The sequence below is a fragment of the Bacillus rossius genome, chromosome 2 (assembly GCF_032445375.1).
Source record: "Bacillus rossius redtenbacheri isolate Brsri chromosome 2, Brsri_v3, whole genome shotgun sequence".
NCBI lineage: Eukaryota > Metazoa > Arthropoda > Insecta > Phasmatodea > Bacillidae > Bacillus > Bacillus rossius.
In genome coordinates this window covers 93,119,710-93,141,436 of record NC_086331.1, presented here as the reverse complement: position 1 = coordinate 93,141,436, position 21,727 = coordinate 93,119,710, and the positions used below count along the sequence as shown (strand labels likewise).

Below are 21,727 nucleotides of genomic sequence, written 5' to 3'. Positions count from 1 at the left end.
GGTTCAGTAAATTATTACTCTAAATTTGTACCAAATATGTCTAAAAAATTGAGGCCCTTGTATGACCTTTTAAAAAAAGATGCCAAGTGGGTGTGGTCGGAGGCATGCGAATGTTCATTTCAGGAAATTAAGGAGATTTTATCATCTAACACAGTGCTGGCACAGTATGATCCAGAGCGGAGAATTATTTTAACTTGTGATGCAAGCAGTTATGGTTTAGGTGCTGAAATTAGCCAGGTGGGTAAAGATGGAAATGAAAGACCCATAGCTTATGCTTCGAGATCATTAACGAAGGCAGAACTAAATTATTCCCAAGTGGAAAAGGAGGCTTTAGCAATTATTTTTGGGGTAAAAAAATATTATCAGTACTTATATGGAAGAGAGTTTGTGTTGGTAACTGACAACAAACCACTAGTATCGATATTTGGTCCTAAAAAAGGCATTCCATCCATGGCAGCTAGTAGATTGCAAAGATGGGCAGTATTTTTATCGGGATTTACATATGCAATAAAACTGGTGACTTCTAAAGAGAATCGGGCTGATGGGTTATCTAGATTACCACTTAGTAATGTGTATCAAACTCAAATTGAAGCAGACGGGTCTTCCTATATTAATTTTGTTGCAAATGAGGTACCTGCGGTAACTATTCAAGAGGTTGCGAATGAATCCAAGAAGGATATCATTATCAATAGAGTAATGCAATTTGTTCTAAAAGGTTGGCCGGAAACCAAACTGCCAGAAGTTTTTAAACCATTCCAGAATACGCGACATGAATTGAGTGTAGACAGAGGTTGTTTAATGTGGGGCCATAAGTTGGTAATTCCGAGGAAACTTTACGGGGTATTATTAACAGACTTGCATACTGGCCATATGGGCATAGTAAAAATGAAAAGCTTGGCAAGGTCATATTTTTGGTGGCCATCCTTAGACCAAGACATTGAAAAACAAGTGAAGGCCTGTGATGCTTGTATACAATTCCAGACAAATCCTCCAAAGGCAGAATTGAGCAAATGGCCTTGGCCATCTGGACCAAATAGAAGATTACATGCTGATTTTTGTGGCCCCATTCACGGTAAAATGTTTTTGGTGATAATGGATGCTTATTCAAAGTGGGTGGATGTGTTTGAGATGAGTAAAATTACATCAACCAAGACAATTATCGCATTCCAGCAATATTTACCAGGGTTGATTGTGACAGATAATGGACCTAGTTTTATGTCAGGCGAATTTTCAACATTTCTTCAGAATAATGGGGTACGGCATATAACTACAGCTGTATATATGCCTCAATCTAATGGGGTTGCAGAAAATTGTGTGAAGACATTCAAGGCTAGTTTTAAAAAACAAATACTACAAGGTGCGGACACAGTGAGAGCAGTTCAGTCGTTCTTGTTTATGTATCGAATCACTCCCCATATAACGACTGCATGCTCTCCAGCGGAACTTCAGTTAGGCCGTAAGCTACGCACAAGATTGGACTTGCTAACTCCTGACAATAATAACATCTTTGAGAATCAACAGCAGGAGCAGGCCAAAGATAGTTTGGGAAATAGGACACGTAACTTTACTGTGGGTAGTCCAGTGTACATCAAGTACTATACCAGCAGGGCGGTTACTTGGCTTTCCGCAAAAGTTGTTAGAAAGTTAGGTAATGTGATGATCGAGGTACAAACTAGTGATAACAGGGTGTTCAAACGGCATGTTATTCAAATGGTAAAACGTCTGAACAATCCTTCTGTAAAAAAAAAATCTATAATCGACATTCCTATTGACAGCAATGTACATAGCAGTGAGGGGGTAGGTGATTGTTATGGGAATGAATGTGTTCAATCACCGTTGGGTAGTCAGGAGGAGGCAGAGGTCAGTGGGAATGAGAGCGATGATTTTAAAGGTTTTATAGTAATGAGAAATAAAGCAGTGGAGAATGCCAATATGGATAAAACAGTAAGGAGGTCAGGCAGACAAGTAAAACCTAGACAAATACTGGATTTGTAATTGTCATGAGAGTGTGAATGTTGCAGCAAATAGAATAAGACTGTACGATTAAGTGAAACATTGTAATACTTTGTAAATAAGTATTGTGAATTAAGGCAGGAGAGTGTGGTATATGTATAGTATTAAGGTTGGACAGTGTGTGAGGGATATAGTGTGTTAAGCAGTTGGCAATGCACGGGACACGTGACTAAGTGTGGAACAGAGGTAACTATTGTAACGGAAATGAATGTAACGTAATTAGTAGAAATAAAGATGGAATGAAGAAGCAAAATATTAATGTCTAAACATTACACAACCGAGTGTTATACATACTCAACCAACAACCCAGGATGTGAGTGGCACCAGTGTAGAAGACACTCGACCTGCAGCAAAGAAATTCAAGGGAAATGTAAAAAAAGTTGGTTCTTTGTCTCAATCCGACCAAGCACTCCAGAGCATTGTTAAAGCTCTGGTAACACCAACCTCCGCAACTCAAGGGTTTGCCACGTATGTGTGTGGAGTTTTGGATGGACTGAAGGACAAAGTTATCCGTATCCAAACAACGAAAAAAATTATGGAAATTTTAACGGATGCACAAATGCAAGATATCAATAGTATGTGAGTTTTTATTTTGTTTGTAGTTTCAAGGATAATTTTATTGTGACACTTGTATTTATTTTTTGAACTGAATTTGTACATATTAAGTATATGGAACTTGTGTGCTTTAAATTTTTAATTGCTTGTCATCCCTATCAAGTTTTAGCACTCAAAGAAAATTAATACTGTATATATGTTTTTTGAATAATCATTTACCTATCCTATTTATTTTTTATTAACATATGTTAGAATTTGTTCTATACAGACTTTAAACAAAATTTGATTCCTGAAACATTACCTGGCTTAATTTTATAAATTGAAGACTTGGTGTTCCTCAGACACACACACAAAAAAAAATGATAATTTTCATTTTGTATTGACATTCCAGAACATACAGTTGTAAAATCATTTAAAGTTCTAGTTCATCTATATTATTAAGATCATTGTAACTATTGTTTCTAAGCACATGTTTGCAACTTCCTTTAATTATGACATTTGTATATTTCATAACATTTGACAGCAACAAGCTCATTTTAAATTATTCCTGCTGGGACACCATACAAACTATTTTTAATTTATAATGCACTGTACAAAGTAGACTGTCTTTTCTTGAGTTCCTGGATTACCTGATTTTCTCAGCCTTGCCTGTGGTTGTACTAGGCATTACTTTAGTGTTTCGTAGATTAACTGCTGCTCTTTACTTTTAATGTGCTTGCAGTCAGTTCAGAATGCATTTTAGTGGTACTTGTTATTTCCAACGCACAACTGTGAAGTCTATATGAAGGGTAAATGAAACACCTGCTACTGAAATAAACAAGAAAAAGCATGAGCAATGAAGCAATGAAACACATATTTATTATAATAAATAAAATTTACAAGAATCTATACAATTTAGATAGCTCTTAATGCATGTATGCTTTAAAAACAAGATCAGTAATTATGTTATAGCTGCCAGTTCAAGTTTTTATATTAACAAATGTGTCCAGTCCTTAAAAACAATTTGACAATTTATATATTCAATAATAGGTGTTTTAATGTTTGCTGCCATCTGGGTAGTAAAAATATAGGGTGGGCACATAAACAATAGTCCTAAAATATTTACGTGTGAATAAAATACCACTAATATGTTTATTATCAAGAAAGTTCAAAGTGGGTTTCTTTTTTGCCATCTAGCTTTTTAGTGGTGGTTAACAAACAAGACAGTTACAACTCTAGACCTCTAGGCTTGAGTGAGTCATAAAATTAATTGTTGATATTTATTAAGTACTTCAGTTACAGTTTTGCCATATGGTAAATGTTTACATACAATTGTCTCCCTTTGTATTTATTTTTTCAAAGAAGCATTTAACCCTTTAATTCCCAGCGTGTCCATATGGACACACTTTTAGTACTCTACAAAAAAAGCGAGAGATTTTTATTGGTGAAACTTTTAATGTTGGTACCTATGCTATGTGATACAGCAGACATGTTAGTTTTTTTTCAGGTATAAACTACTTTGGTTCATTATTTTTGTGGTGATGTGTGACAGTGCCAAATAGTGAATATTTTTATAACTCAGAAACCATGGACGTTGACAAAGAGTAAGTACTATATCATTCCCTAAAATAATACTAATTATATATGTTGGTATTGAAAATATAGCCTAAAGGCATGTTCTTTTGAATGTTGAGGTTAAGATTCCTGTTTATTGGAAAGTCTTATCTTTATTTGGCATGAAATGTTGATGTGTCCATTTGGACATGCTAGGCATTCATGATATCACTTTTCACTACAAGTATAGAAGTAAATAAAAATTGAGAATTCTTATTACAAAAAGTTAAAAACTATTCTAGCCATGCTTAAAAATTTTTACAATGAACACTACAGACACTAAACATGATTTTTTTTTTTTAGTTATAAATGAGTGCAATCACTATTTTTTAGCAATTACGAATGTATTTCTGTTTACAGCTATTTCCATGTAAACAACATTCAATATCATTCTCTAGTTTCATCTCAGCTGAGACTTAAAAAATGCATGTAATTGTATATCAACCTGTTCACTGCTACAAAACTAAATGTTTTGTCATGAAAATAACTGTACAAATATTCACTCGTTCGTGACACAAACTGTCATATTCTGGCATTACAATGATTGAAATGATTCTTTATTGCAGACATTGGAAGAACATTCTGCAGCCAGATGTGTCTGTCCAGGAGGCTTTGGACATTATTTTTGCTGATGCTGAAAATGAAGCTGGCACTGCAGAAACAGTATATATTGCACCACCGGATCCGTCTGTTCTGACTGATGAAGACTCTGGTGATGAAGATACCGGTGGAATAGCAGACAACTTGAATCCTGGGCAACTAAGAGCACAAGCAGAATTACGATACAATGATCAAAGGGATGAAGAACCCACCAATTTTCAACATCTAGCAACATCAACAAAGAGAACATGGGTGCATGGGAACATGGAATCGTGTTTGAAAACTTTTCCTGGACAGGACTTTAGTAAATATAGGGACTTTTCAATTGTAGAACTGTTTGAATTATTCATCGATGATGATATCATTGAGTATTTTGTTCAGGAATCAAACAAGTATGCTATTTTCAATAACTATGAACATCCTCGTATTACTAAGAATGAAATTAGGTGTTTCATTGGAATTTTGATTCTCAGTGGTTATAACAGTGTTCCCAACAAAAGAAATTACTGGGAAAATAGTAAAGACACCAGAAATGAGTTAGTGTGCAATGCAATGAGAAGAAATAGGTTTGAGCAAATCCTTAGGTTTTTGCACTGTGCAGACAACAATATGATTGATAATGAAGACAAAATGTGGAAAATTAGGCCCTTGATAGAAAAAATCCAAAAGAAATGCCTAGAACACTTCATTCCACAACAGAAGCTCTCGTATGATGAATCAATGGTGAAATATTTTGGAAAACACTCTTGCAAGCAGTTTATTAGAGGGAAACCGATACGATTTGGATATAAAGTGTGAAGTTTGACTTCTATTCAGGGATATCTAGTAAATTTTAGAATTTATCAAGGGAAATCACCTCGTTCAAACACAGACTATGATAATTATTTTGGTAAGGCAGCTGCACCACTCATTAAAATGATTGAAGACTTCAGTGCAGAAGTAAGAGCTTTGCCTTTCCACTTCTTCTTTGACAATCTGTTCACTGGGTTAAATCTGCTATCTTTTCTTAGAGATAAAGGATACGGCGGTACTGGCACAATTAGAAACAATAGGATACCTAAATCTTGCCCAATGCCATCTAATAGTATTCTACTAAAGAAAGAAAGAGGACATTATGAATCAGCTATTGTCAAAGAAGATGGTGTCATAGTATCCAAGTGGGTCGATAACGCAGTAGTATCCATTGCATCAAACTGTCTTGGTGTTGAACCACTTTCTACAGCAAAACGATATTCTCAGAAAGAGAAACGCATCATTCAAGTGCAACGCCCCTTTCTTATTGCAGAGTATAGTCAGAAAATGGGTGGCGTGGACCGTCTGGATCAAAATGTAGGCACATACAGGATAAACATCCGAAACAAAAAAATGGTACTGGCCTCTGTTGTCATGGCTAATTGATGTGTGTGTCCATAATGCCTGGCAGCTGGCAAGAAATTCAGGAAAGAAATATTCACATTTAGAGTTCAGGCGTGAAATTGTCCAAGTGTACTTATCGAGGTTTGCAAATCCATCCAAAGGTATGGGAAGACCATCTACTTCATCAGGCAAATCAAGAATACCTGATGAGGTCCGATTTGACAGCCTGAATCACCTCGTGAAAAAGTGCAAGAAAAAAAGATGTGCAGGAGAAGGATGCCGGTTGAAGACTTCTGCAGTCCGCACTATGTGTGGAAAATGTGACGTGGGACTGTGTTTGGACTGCTTTGAAACATTCCATTCCAAATGAAAATGATCTGTTAAAAAAACTTTGTAGGCCCTACATCAAAGAACTGTGGAGAAATAGTTTGGGGAGGAAGATTATGTATGTGCAATGAAAATAAGCAAAAATTAACAATATTGTAAAATTCAGAAATTTTTGCTCTCATTACTGCTTAGTGTGTCCATATGGACACGTCTATTTTTAGCCAAAGTAAGAGAAATAGAATTTTTATATCATTTTTTTGGGTTTGTATAGTGTGTTTGTAGTTTATATGTTGAAGGAAACTGAAATAATTAAAAAAAAAATAATTTGGGCAGTAAAGGGTTAATGCAGACTTATGAAAATTACAATAGTTTAGATTCTTAATGTCACAAATAAGCTGGTAATATTAGCTTGCATGTAGGAGTCAGTTTCATCTAATAAATGCACTGACTTTCGTGTAACATTAGCACCTCACAATAAGGCTTGTCATATTAATAAATAGAATTAATAATGATAATAAAAACAATGTTTTAGGGCAAATTTTAAATCAACAAACAAATCTGACTGATACAACTAAATTTCTAGGTCTAATAGTTGACAAAAGTCTCACATGGAAAGAGCACATTGAACAAACAGTAATGAAACTAAGTAAATCATGTTATGCACTTAGAATTTTAAGCAGTACATTAGATAAGGAATCCTTACGTACTGTGTATTTTGCTTTATTTCACTCTAATATGACATGGGATTGAAGTGTGGGGAAATAGTAGTTTCAGTGTGAAAATCTTCAGATTGCAAAAAAAGGCTATTCAAATTATTTGTAATAAGAAACCAAATTCCACCTGTTAACAATGTTTTCGTGAACTAAAAATTTTATCTTATTACTCTGAATATGTTTATCGTTTATTGTTATTCGGTAAAGAAAATGTGGAACACTTTAGAGAAACCCATGTTATTGATCATTACGAAACCAAGGAATCAATATAAACTTAAACCTAAGTGCCGTAAAACCACAGTATATGCAAAGGGAATTAAACAAAGGAATTACACTCTTTAATAAGTAACCTAAACCCATACTACTTTTAAATAATCATTATAAATTTAAGAAAGAACTGAGAAAGAAATTTTATAATTATTAAAACAGGCCTTCTGATATTATCGTATTCATGTGTATTTTGTTTTGTTAAACAGATATACTAGAAATTTAAAATTTAGGAAACTTTTTTGTGTAATTTTAATTTATGACTGTAAATTATAATTATGTAGTATTTCAATATGATTGTATGTTTACTGTATGTATCATTGTCAACTAGACTAAGCCCATATCCTCAAGCGTAATGCTTGTAAGGGGATCTAGAGGTGGATTTTTAAAAATAAAATAAATAATAAACCGATTAAAAATATCCTAACTAGTTTGATATGTTACCATACAAACAGAACCACTGACTCAGATCTACATACAGTAGAACCCGTTTATAGTGAACCCGCCTATAATGAATTCCCGTTTATTGTGAATTTCCGTCTCAGTCCCGGCAAAATGATGTGAGGTTATGTATTAATTTATTGGTTATAGTGCACAACTTTTGTCAATGTTGATACGTTTTCCCGTGTACCACGAACAAATTTTGCCGATATAATGCACATTTATCTCAAATATTTTCATATAATTACAAGTTTTTTCACAAAATGTCTATTCTGGATCACAATGAAGTTTATCTCCGCAATACGCTACTCGATTGTCCACTGTTCATATTATAAACAAGTCGTTTTCGAGTGGCCTCGGTAGGCTACGTATAGCCATAAATGGTGATCAGGTGAAAATAAAAAATAGTTTTCCCTGCATAGTTAAAGATAGGCGAACGCGTGTACATTTAATATGTTAACAAAATTAAACATAAATTACTACCACACAAATACGTATGTACATTATAGCAGCAAATTCAATATTTTTACGTCTCATTTTTATCGTTCACGTTCCGGACATTTTGATCAAGGTTCGTAAGACTACCACTAGATAGAACTATGTGGACTAAATTTTTCCATAGAAAGTGAGAAAATTTCATTCCAGCTTTAGAAACTGCGATACTAAATGATACATAGTGATCTTTGATGCGCCAGACTCGTTATTTTTCGTTTATTTACTTTTGACGGTAAAAAGAATTTCGTGTTATTAAGCTGCATATGTGCTTCAATAAGAAATACCTACATAAAAAAATGTAAAAACGCGGAAAAAAACGTAAGGCATTATCTGTGCGAGATAAACTGGACATTATTGAAAAGGTAGACTCCAATCCCACTGTCCCGCACGTGTTAATAGCAAATGAACTGGGAATTGCAACATCCACATTAAGTAGGTACAATATTAAACAAGCTGAACATTCTTCTTTCTCAAGCTGCGACAACGTCACAGAGTATTAAATGCCTGAAAAAAGGATAATACGCCGATGTCCAAGAACCATTAGGTAATAGAAAGTTTGTACATGTGTAGTTCATTAAAAATAATATATGCATTTGCTCATAAAACTGTTGCTTTGAGTATTTTCATTCGTTATATTCTTGGCTTAGGCCTATGTGTAGTTAAGATTTTGCTTTTGAGTATGTATTGCCAATATAAAAGTTTTCCCAGATATAAAGTTTCCCCTCTATAGTGAACATATAAATGACTCCCTTCAGATTCATTATAACAGGGTTCTACTGTAATTATAAAAAACTGTCACATACTGTACTATGTAGGATTACTTGGCATAATTTGCTCAAAAACACCACTTTACGATACATACTGTAAGTGGTTTTATGCAAATCTCATTCTGAAATCCCTTAATGTCTGTAAATGCTATTGCCAGCAATATGAAGTTCATGTCTCCAGCTGTGTTTGTCTAATATCTTTGGTAGGATTTCTGTTATTAATTAATGGTAGAATACACAGCTAATAAAAAGAGGAAGAAATTTCATAATTTCAGAGGCTTTAAGCCCATGATAAGATTACAATTAAAAATTACTCCTGTTGTTTAAAAATGACGAACTTCAAGGTTTATCCATGTAGGGGTGATAGCCACTGCTACATAAATTCTGGGGACTATGTTACCAGAGAAGATTCAGGAAAAATTGAAGGAATTTGGTAAAATGAGAAATTTTCTGGAAAGCACCACGCAACATATAAAAAGCAGTGTTTTTTTTTAAATTTATATAAAAAAAATTTCTTAGTAGGCCTACCTGCAACTTAAGTTTTTAGCATCAGTTTTAAATTATACAACACATGCAAGTATGCAAGGACACATAGTAACATAAATGAATACTGAGTGAATATTGAAAAACCTCTTTATGTTTTTCATGTATAACACTTAACAGCTATAGCAATTTTGTCTATAATGCTATATCCAGTGGACACCAACTAATCCAATGAATATTTAACAATATCAAACAAACGAACACATTAAAATTTTTTTTATTTTAACTAGAAACATATGGTGAAAATAATGGATATCTGGAGATTACTACGGTACATGGAAATAAAGGCTTCTATGAAATGGCATATATGTTAAAAAATGCATATAATTCACAATTTAATGAATGTACCAGATAAAACAAAACATATTAACTCTGCAGTTCATTGAAGTTATACATTTTACAAGTTATAATAAATATTGAGCAATAGGTTTCATGCCATTTTTAAGGGATTTTTTTTCTAGACATTCAAGATTATATTACAACTGTAACTTAAGATATTGGAGAGTTACTGGTAGTCGTAGTAAACTATTATCAATAGTATTTACCAATACTCTATATACAGAACTAGTCTGATTTGGTTGGGTATGTATGAATTTATTATTTAAGCTAAATATCAAACAAAATAAAATAATATTTGCTGATTCACTATACCCTATGCTCATTCCAAAATAATAATAAATATTTTGTTGAATAAGGGACACAAACAACAGTTGTAACTACAAATTAAACACATTGAGTTGGAACAAGAGAAAAATAAATATTTTCGATTTAATTTAGATTGACCCATATCAATTTCTTAACATAAAACACATCAAACACAATTCAGTAATAATGCACAATTAAGTTACGAATGAACCTTTAAAATATAAAATATTTTAAATCAAGGAAATTAATCTCGATAGGTATTTAAGTGAATTATTAATCTTACCATTACGAAATTAGTGACATGTGTCTGAATACCAAGCTGGAACTATAGCATGTTATTAGGAAGGCACAGAGATAAAAATACAAAAGTCTGTCATCCAAAATTATATTAAATAATCTTTATCCAACTATGGTTGATGTAGCAAACCGTTATAAAAGTCAATGGTTCGTGTTAGGGTTCAATAATTGTGATTATGCAACGGCTTTCACTCAGGGTCTGATTTGAAAAACTTATCTTAGACCTCTGGTTTACGAATCCTATTTCCAGATGAAATGTTTTGCAACAATTTCGTTAACAATCACAGTTACTTTAGTTATTTCCAATAATAAAGACTTATAGCATTGATTTAAATGAGTAGGATTTCAACAGATATCAACATAGCATAATGTCGTTAACAATGTTTAAAGCTGCGTCCTTTGCAATGCAAAACGTATCAGTAAAATACGTATCTGATCTGTTGATTACAACCATATCTTATACTCACAAACATTGCTTGAAGTTCAGTGAATATGCTGTGATATAAGAAAAACACTGATTCTAATAAATTTACATTTTACTAGCACTAAATACTTAGAGGCGTAATGGTTAGGCCATACGAAGGTAACGCCTTATTACTTCCTCTTCCTTAACAATTAAAATTTAATTAATCTCCTGACCTGAACCGGCTGCTGATTGGCTGAAGAGATGTTAAGGGGCCCGCCTCGTCAGGGGTGTAAGTGTGTTGGTGAGGCGGGATGATAAGCGTGACGATCGTTGGTGCTTCTAGCGCGGTGTCGCCTCTAAGCGCAAGGCTCTGAAATGGCGCACAGTTGTCTCGTCGTCACAGGATAACTGTGAAATTTGAGCGGTGACCGTAACATATGGCTGAGAAATGATGATAAAGGCGTAATGCAAGTCCCTTAAGTGCTTTCAAGAATCTGTACTGGTTGTTTTACACCTAAAAATCACTCTGAAAAAATGTGTTTTAGCCATTTTAACTCTTCTAAAACTACAGTTTAAAAACTTAATCCGAAATCAAAAGTATTTTTCGGCCCTCAGCGAACTCTAAAATGCTTTTCGTAAGCAGACCCCACTCGAATATCTTGAGTAGTTTTCAAATCGCGTTGCTTTTCCTGAAGCTCTGCACACCGTATGTGTGTCCGAGTAGGCGGAGCCCTTAAGCCCTTCGACCTCCAGACAACAACCCGCGGCAGAGAACCAGGTAAGAAATAATTAAATCAAAATAAAAACAATGAAATTTAAAAATATAAGTTAACCAAAGAAATATCACAAAAAATATAAGTTTGTGCTGAAAACAATAAAATTACCATACAATATTCCAGGTTAGTGTTCAAAACAAATATCTTAACTGTTTGTTCTTTATATTGTTGCATTAGGAAAAATGTGTGTTTGTAAATAGTCTGGATTTCTAGTCTGTTGCTGGACATATTAAATACAGAAAATAAACATTATACACTTTCTGAAGCAGACCTGCCAACATTCAAATTTAAAAAATCATGAGGTCCTCGATAAAAATTTTCAGGCCCATAAATACAGGTTAGATATAAAAAAACAGCAAATGAGAATCTTTAAATTTAAGTGACATACCTGTACATATGTTACATGGTCTCTGCTTCAAAATTTATTTCAACAAATTATAGGTTGCAGATTTTATTTAGTTGAACATAATTTAGCGCTGTCGTGTGGTGATCATGCAGGGCCGCAACTAAAAAAGATGTAAAATAACATTCTGCTCGTGTAACACTATTATCACTGTTCACAGCAAAATTAATTTTTTTATTGGAAGCAATACACTTCACGTGTTAGTTGTGTTTTTTTGTAGCGACATGTTTCACAATGTCTCCTCTTCCACTATGCGAGATAGAAAAATCAGCACGGCACACGCTACAAAACGCAAAATTGCTTCCTTTACGTGACTCGAGTATTCATGGAAACTTACTGTAAGCTTTCGTAAAACTTGTTTTGTAACTTTTACAAACAAAATCTTGGGGCCCCAAAAAATCGTGAGGAAACACTATTTTGGTGTGAGGGCGTGAGATGGACCTTAAAATCGTGAGCCTCACACCAAAATCATGAGAGTTGGCAGGTCTGCTGAAGATTACATAAATAAAACAATAATAATAGTATTTACTCTGTCGTAACTCTTGTTTCCACACAGAATAAAGGCAGCAATAAGTCCTGCGAAACAAGCCCTAACAAATAAGTAATATATATATTATAAACACAAATTTGAAAAAATTAAATTCAAGCTTTTGTAACGGTGGGAAAGAGGAAAGAATTAACAACTCCATTCCAGCTTGTGAGGTTAACAACCAGCCTTCAAAATAAAATAGGCTACAAATTCTACCTTAACAAACAAAACTAAATAATTTTCTTGACTATATAGCTATGGCTCTCCAGAAAGAAAAACATTCACAACATGATGTTAAATAGTACAATTTAAAAATTTAATCAAGTACAAGATTTCAATCGTGCAGAATCTTTAACTAAGATAATTCCTAACTACTTATAAATTTAATGAATCAAACGTGCTGCAAGTCACTGTGTAGATACAAATATTACAATCTAATGTCCATCTAACCAAAATGGTATACTTACACTGTAAATAATAAAGTCAAATTATCTAAATTAAATCAATTTAACATGGAGAACTTAATTAGACCCTACATGAAAATAAATAAAACAAAAATAAACCTTGAAACACTACTCATTAAACAGAACAGTTACATAAACATACAGAAAGAACTTTTAGAACTGCAATTATTTACATGTTTCCTCTATGGACTGCTTCTGCTTGCCAGGGCACCTGGCCAACTCCATTAAAATATGATAAAAACTCATTTCTTATTGCATAAGCCATTTCTGGTGCACGGTTCCCTCCCTGCTGGCAGTGTAACCCTCTCATTGATGCCCCCTGCATGTTTGCATCCAATTCTTCTTCCACAGCAGAGTTGGGCTTCCTTTCAAGAATGTAATTGTGCAACAGCACACAAGCATTCACAATAAGGTCAACTTTTTGTGGACAAAGTCTTATTGTGGTCATGAGAACAAGCAATCGGTTTGCTAAAATCCCAAAAGCATTCTCTACACACCTCCGAGCTCTGCTAAGTCTATAATTGTACACCCTCTGTTCATATGAGAGGCCTCTTTGTGGAAAAGGCTTCATTACATTTGGTGAAAGTGCGAAAGCATCATCTGCCACAATTACATGTGGAACAGATATTCTTCCACTAGGTAGGGGTTTGGCCAATGGAAGGCCAAGTTCATTTCTTTCCAGTGCTTTTTTTAGGTTGCTGTCCATGAATACTCCTGCATCATTAACACGGCCATTGACACCTATGTTTACCCACAGGAATTTATAGTTGGCATCTACAAGCGCCAGGAGAATGATGCTGTTGTTCCCTTTGTAGTTGTGGTAATAGGAACCACTCGATCTGGATGGCCTGAAGTTTATGTGCTTGCCATCTAGAGCACCCATACAGTAGGGAAAATTCCATTGTAAATGAAACTGCTCTGAAACAGCTTCCCATTCCGATGGTGTTGATGGAACCTGAAAAATTTTTTCAATATGTTAATTTTTTTGTTTTTGGGTTTGTAACATGCCCAACAATAGCCAAGGGCTTTAGTGGTGGGCACGACACATACATACAGGTACAGGTACAAACAAAATAAAAGACAAAACCAAAATAAAACCAAAAAAAAAACAAGAACAGAAAAGGATATGGTAATAGCAAGTATGTGCCTGGACACACTCCCTCGTCGGCACCAAAGTAGGCAAGCTCTCCCACTGCAGCTAGGCGCATCCACAATTGGCTAACGAAGACAAGCATACCAGTCACAAAAGACAAAAATAAAAATAAGACACACCCATAATAGAATATAAGGACATAAAAGTTAGGGACACAAAAATTTGAACATGAATGATCATCATTAATAATAATAATAATAATAATAATAATATCAAAACACTAAAAGGAAAAACCCTCACTGCAGAAAAGACCCCCACTACAGTCCCTACGGGTTTGTCTGGGTTTGGACGTCAGAGCGGCCCCTCTTTACTCCCTTTATCGAGAGGCCACCCACTCCTTACCCCAGCTTCACTGCTTGAGTGCTCAGTCCCAACTTCCACAAGTGTTTGGAATTTAAAATCTAATAAGGATGTATAGGAGACTTTAGCAAGTAAATATAATACTTTAACTCTAATAAAGATAATTGTCTATTAACAATATAACAAATAGAAAACTATGAATAATAACAATGGACAATCAAAACAAAAACACACACAACAAAGAAAAAAGAATCACTTAAGGTAAAACAATAACCAACCATTAACATCAAAATAAAATTAACTACGATATGAGGGTTTTTAAATTTAAAAAAAAATTGTTAGAGTTTGAGGTTAATCTATAGATTATATAGTTATTATTTTAGACTGTCTGGAAGACAGATAATAAGCGGCTGTTGAATTGGGGTACTCTGGTGCCAGTGTTATCTATAAATTTGCATTTGATTTTATTATTATAACAGTAGTAAACAAAAAGTGCATTTAATACACTACATTCTGAAAGAGGAGTGAAAACATGTAGGGAAAATATTTTTTAAATTGATAAATTTAATAATTTTATTTCAAAATTTCTCCATTTGGTAAATATGTATTGTACGGATCAGCGCCAAAAAAAATCTTACAAATATGAAATAACTTTCATTATATGCTATCTTACGTCCTCTTTTCAGAACCGCCTGCGGAGATAAAAAATTCCAAATACTTTTGGAGATATGGCCGTTCTTATTTTGCTATACCAGACGTGTGTATTAATTTGACCGTCGCCATTTTATATTTTGCCGTGTGCGCGTGAATGTCTAAATAACAGAAATTTTCCATTAGGTAAGGTTAGTTACATTATAAATACTTCAAAATAAACCGAAATTAAAAATTATATCAATTTATTTTACATGTTGTATAGTTTTAAGTATTTATAATGTAACTGACCTGACCTAACAAAATGGGACAAAGGTAGATTAGGTCAGGTCAGCTACATTATAAATACTTTGAAACTGAACAGACATTAAAAATAATAAAATTAATTTTATTGGTTGTTTAGTTTTAAAGTATTTATAATGTAGCTGACCTGACCTAACAAACCGGGAAAAAGGATGAACAGAATAAACTCACGTAAGTTTCTTTTTACATGATGTATTCGTTCACGTGAGAGTCCTAAGATCCACATAAAGTTCTGCCATTCCCGATTACACCCGAATATTCACCTTCGGCCAACCTCGGGATTTATTTATTTTTGCGCAGGAAAAATGAATTGAAATATTAAAAGTGGTCGGATAGGTTAGCTACATTAAAACACTTTAAAACCATTTGGATGGTTAGTTAGGTTAGTATAGCTACATTAAAATAAACACAGAAATATTAATAAATAAACCCGAGGTTGGCCGAAGGTGAATTGTTCGGGTGTAATCGGGAATGGCAGAACTTTATGTGCATCTTAGGTTTCTCCGTTTGGGAACATCGCAAAAAAAAAAAAATGATACTTGTAAACAAGCAACCGTTATCGCCGCACGAGTTCACAGGATGAAAATTAAAAAATTTGATATCTCCAAAAGTATTTGGAATTTCTTATCTCAGCCGGGTTTAATGAAAAGAGGAAGTTTAAGAGCACAGAATAAAGGTATTTTCGGATTTTTAAATTTTTTTTTAAAAAAAATCGCCAAAAAATGAAGATTAAAAAATTCGATATCTCCTAAAGTAATTGGAATTTTTTATCTCCGCAGGCGGTTCTGAAGAGAGGACGTAAGATAGCATATAATGAAAGTTATTTCATATTTGTACGATTTTTTTTGGCGCTAATCCGTACAATACATATTTACCCTCCATTTTATTACTATATAATGTGCTAATACTATTTATTCCAAATTAGAGTGAAATATTCTAATTTAGTTCTCATTAGAAAAAAGTAAAGTGAGATGATTAAATCTGAAATAGAAGCATTAAAGGTGATGTCATTAATTAGAGCAAGGGTTCTTCTGGAACTGGAAATTAAATAATGAACATAATGGTGGAAGTATAATTTAGAGTCTAAAATTATGCCAGATTGCAAAATAATATATAACAGTAAGTAATAACAATTATTAAATAGGAGTACATTAACTTACCTTTATCTCATCTTTCAGCACAGTGCAAATAGCATTCAATGTCTCAGGAACTATTTTTGACAATGTGCACTGAGGTATTCTCGTCGCATATTGTAAATCCATGAATGAATTCCCCGAAGCCAGATATCTTAATGTCACTGCCACTCTGAACATAAGAGACATTTTCATTAATTTAAAGTTGCTTTTTACACACTGATATAAAAATAAATTTTGTATATAACTTGTTACTGCTTCCATAAAAGACCATACCTGTCTCTCGGGGAGATGCATTGCCTCATTACACTGTCTTCGCGCTAAGTCATTGGCGAAACCTTCTGGACAATATCTTCAAACATATCTGCATCAATTCTCAAAAAATTGCTGTATGACCTTTCGTCTTCACTCCTAATAAAAATAAACATTTATAATTAAAAGTAGCATTATGGCAAAAACAAAACTAATGATTTAAACAATATTGCTCACAAAAAAATATATTTTTTTCAATAAAAGCCAAAGGGAATTTATTTACATCCTGACATGTTTTTTAAATCAGTTTATATAGGCCTAGCTTATTGAATTTTAACCAGTAGTTTTCCTGTAATAACGAATAATTTTTGCATGTTCATGTTGCAGTAATTACATTTAACAAATTTACACTAGGTGAACAGTAGATTAGGTAAGGGATATTTAAAATAATGTCAAATGGTATACCTAAAATATTTCTTAAGTCAGGTCAGCTTAATTGTTTACAATTTGATGTTAATAATCTAACTAACCAACATAAATATTTTACAATATTTTATAACTAAACTAACCATTAACTGGAAATTACAATTTTTCATATACAATTACTTTAACATGACCTATTAATTATATTATTATAATTTAACCACTTAATAAATTGCTAGATGCTTTCACAAAAAAAATGTCACTTTTTAAGTAATGAACTAGGAACATTTTGAAATTTTTTCGTGGAACAATTCCTCTATTTCAGAATTTACCAAAAAACCAATCTAACCTTAACTCCAATTGCAGCAATGTCAATGCACCGCGACCTTCACTTCTTCTTTTTATCCACTCTTTCGTCCATACTGTACGACGTTTCCGGAGCCTTTCTTCCTGCTGGTTTACCTCTTTTGCAATAATTACTGCTGCCGCACTTAAAAGTAATTTCTTTCGAGGATCACACATATTTCCATTTGTTTACAATCTCATGCCACACAAGCTACCAAGCTAGGCCAGTCGTCCTTGATTCTACGTGTAATAGTTTCTTCCACGGAAACATCCATACCTGCTGCCCTGGAGGCTTGGCTAGCAGTTTCGTTGGAAGCTTTTAAGGTGGGTCTACACTGTATAACAAAACAAGTTATAAAATGTTATATTACAAAGTTATACAACATGTTACAAAATGAAAATAATGAAAATTATATTACAAGTTATACAACAAAGTTATATAACTTGTTATGAAAACGTGAAGAAAAATGTTATATAACACCATGTTTTATAACAAAATAAGTGTTATAAAACAAGTTATATGTTTCCCATGCAGTGTCGGTAAAGATCAAAGGAAGTTAAATAACTTGTTATATAACATGTTGGCCGTTTGTCCACACTGGTATACACATTTAAAAACATGTAACATGTTATGAAACAAGTTGTATTACTTGTTATATAACTTATTATTTAACTTGTTATGTAACATGTTATGAAACAAGTTGTATAACTTGTTGTATAACATGTTACAAATATAACTTGTTTTTGTTATATAGTGTAGACCCACCTTTAGAGGAGCATGTACGGAACCTTCCATCGTGGAATACGGGCTTTACCTTGTTGGCACATGGACGGCAGTAGCAGAAGAAGTTTACATTCTCACTGGCTAGCACTTAAAACGAAAACATTAAACACCAAAACAGAATAAAATGTTCTTAAAACGGACACTGTTACGCAATGAAAACTTGCCTTATAAGTTGTAAAAATAAAATTTGTACCGGTATTTATTTGTTGCACGATGCGCGCACACACAGCGCCATAGAGTAAATAAAGTACTAGTACAGAGTGGACACTCAATGCTATTGCAGTTCTACGTTTTTTTATTCAGAAATGCGCTAGTTGCTATACAAAAACGCAAACTTGACAAACATTAAAACGAAGTTGCAATGGCTTAAAACTGAGATAAAGTACCTTCTGGAGTAAGACTTACGTTTCAAATTATAAGTAAATTTTAATTTAAATACAACATTGATCCTAGAAAGTACAATTTGCAGTTAATATGCTTAAAACACTAATTTGAATAGTAGGGAAATTTGTAGCTTCAACTGAATGTTGGCAAGCTTGTGACTTGTTTCGTGCATGCATTTATATTTATAAAAATATTGATTTTATTTTTTTTTCCCCTTATAACCAAATCATTTAACTAAATATCGGTAAACGTAACATATAATGATTTAGGAGAGCAATATTTTTAAAACAATAAGTAAATTTCTTACCTTCGGGACAGTGTTTGACTTAACCTCATTTCGGTTAAAAATGTTTTCTTTACGTAGCATAACATTTGTTAAAATGCACAACATGTAACATATTTTCGGATTATAATAAATTGCTGCCTTTTTTTATGTCCAAGAAATAATTTCTGTTCTAGTATAATCACGCTGATTGAAGTTAAGGTTAGGATTTTCGTAGGTACCTACCGAATTGCATTACAAATCGCAAACAAAATGCATAAAAAAACGTGCAGTAGTATATAATCATTAACACAGGCAATGTGTATTTCTGGCAAATTTAACTGCCTATGATGTACAATTTTTCCACAAAAACTGAAATGAAGCTGTTACCAATGGCATCTAATTCTTTATGGATTTTGTGAAAGTACAAATCTTTATAGTATCTTCACTTCTTGAAGACACGTGTGTAGCAATAAATTAAGAAGGAAAAATAACCTTAATTTCAACATAAAAATTTAAGACACTTCATTTTTTCGCAACCCTCACCTCGGTAATTGTTTCGTATCACGTATCCAAGTTTATCCCTTGATCCTGTTGGCATGATCATGTATGATTTATCCGGTGGCACATGATGCTTGCTGTTTTAATTAATGTTAAAACAGCAAGCATCATTACCACAGGATCAATGTATTCAGGATCATGCCATTTATTAGTATCAAGGGATAGACTTGGATATGCAATACAAAATTTTTACCCACACCTCCCTCTCGACCTAAAAATAAAATTCATACAAAACATTTAGACTAATTAAAGTACATAAGCAGCAAGTTTGAGCAGAATTTGAGACTCATTGACATTTAGAACAGTACCTAAGTATTTATGTATTGTGTGCTTGTCCTCAATGTGCGACTACACACTAGGTACCTAAAAAGAGGAAATTCTGTAGGGCATGAAAACAAAATGCTCATCACTATTTAAACTACACAAAACTTTTATTTTGTTTCGTTTTAATAATTTACACATACCTAGTTTCGTCAAGCGGAAACTTAAAGTAAAGTTAATTATTATTATCTCTTCTCGTGTTGTAGCAGTAGTTAACACAACACGTAGCTGAATCAGGCATGTTTCATAACAGTGATTTATAAAGCAGTTCATGAAATCATTGATATTATTTAACGAGATTACTATTTCAACATGATTGAAACAAAATTTTCTTAGAAATTTTTTATTAACCTAATATCACTTAATTCAACGCCGACGCCATTAATTATGGTGTTGATGGATAAACAAGTTGTTCAACGTGCCAACGAAAACTCGTTTATTTTCTTTTACGTAAATATATTATTTTCATTTCAACAAAATTAATTTATGCCATAAATATGATAAAAAGTTAAAACAAATGTAATAATTATTTAATCAACGTGGTATTTTGATTATAATTTTTGTGCTCAGATGTTGGATAAAGCTGTATAGCAACTAGAAAAATGTGTTTGCTATACCCTATGAAGTGTCCCCCCCCCTGCACAGCGCAAGGCCAGCTTCTCTTGGTCGAGCGGGCCCTGAGCGAACATTACCGAAGTAGTCTCACGAAGATACGCGAACTGTTTCCCCCCCCTCCGCAATGGAAACCAAAACCCATCCGGCTTTCACGTTACCATGACAACCGGGTGACACGCTACCCGACGGCCGACGCGCCCGCTGCGGTATCGCATCGCATAGGGACACGAGATGAAATTACCAGATAGCAAAAATTATTGCATTACGCCAAGCAACATAACAACAGGGTAAGCACTGCTTACCTAGTGTCTATTGAATACACGCCACTGAACAGTATAAAAATGAAGTCATAATAAAGAACAATTTACTTGAGTGGGAATTATCGAGTAGTAGGTGCTCACTAAGGGCCGATATTATGACCTCCGGCTAAATCCTCAGGTTAGCTAGCCTCCAGGTAAGGCTAGCCTCCGGTTGACGAACGAGGGGTGTATTATGACCCATACTTAGCCTGCGGTTGGCTAACCGGAACCTGACGAAGCGTGTGGTGTATTAATGGGTGTGTTGGTAATGAAATAAAAAAGAATTTGGTAACTTTTGTTGCAAGACAGTTATCTTTTCTGGTAGAATGTTAGTCAGCTGTTTGTTTGTATTGTGATTCGGAATGTTTACAGCTGCAGTAAAGAAATATGCCGCGAACTTTATCTTGCAACAGATATAATTAAATTAACCAAAAACTACTTTGACGTCAAACCTGCTTTGTATTAAACCATAAAATTACAATTTACGATTCAAAACCGTGTGTTTTCAACTTTACTCTTGTATTGAAACTCATAATTTTGTTAGGTTATATATTAAGCCAAAACTAACGAAGTAATTCTATACCAACAAATAAATAGGGGATGACATTTTTGCTAGAGAACACTTATTTCTTTCATAAATTTATTTCATAATCAAATAATATAGACCCCGTTTCGGGAAAATACTTGTCGATTTTCATTTCACTGGTGCAGATTTTATTTTTGTACTAATAGTTTCGTATCACGTATCCAA

At 33.6% G+C, this 21,727-nt stretch overlaps 1 protein-coding gene across 5 annotated transcripts; it reads right to left on the bottom strand.

Annotated features, from left to right (window-relative positions):
* Positions 1 to 3,404: 3,404 nt before the first annotated feature.
* Positions 3,405 to 20,427, bottom strand: LOC134529470 (uncharacterized). 5 transcript variants are annotated; one of them, XM_063363605.1, is made up of 4 exons: positions 17,755 to 20,427; positions 17,007 to 17,141; positions 16,758 to 16,902; positions 3,405 to 14,145 (listed from the first exon to the last, which is right to left on the bottom strand). In XM_063363605.1, exons 2-4 carry the CDS (start codon positions 17,033 to 17,035, stop codon positions 13,360 to 13,362), a joined length of 960 nt encoding a protein of 319 aa, XP_063219675.1. In that variant the 5' UTR covers positions 17,036 to 17,141; positions 17,755 to 20,427; the 3' UTR covers positions 3,405 to 13,359. The 5 variants fall into 5 exon arrangements, with proteins under 5 accessions (XP_063219675.1, XP_063219671.1, XP_063219670.1 ...); XM_063363601.1 differs by having other exon boundaries at positions 16,758 to 17,141; positions 17,755 to 18,085; positions 18,517 to 20,427; XM_063363600.1 differs by having other exon boundaries at positions 16,758 to 17,141.
* Positions 20,428 to 21,727: the final 1,300 nt, after the last annotated feature.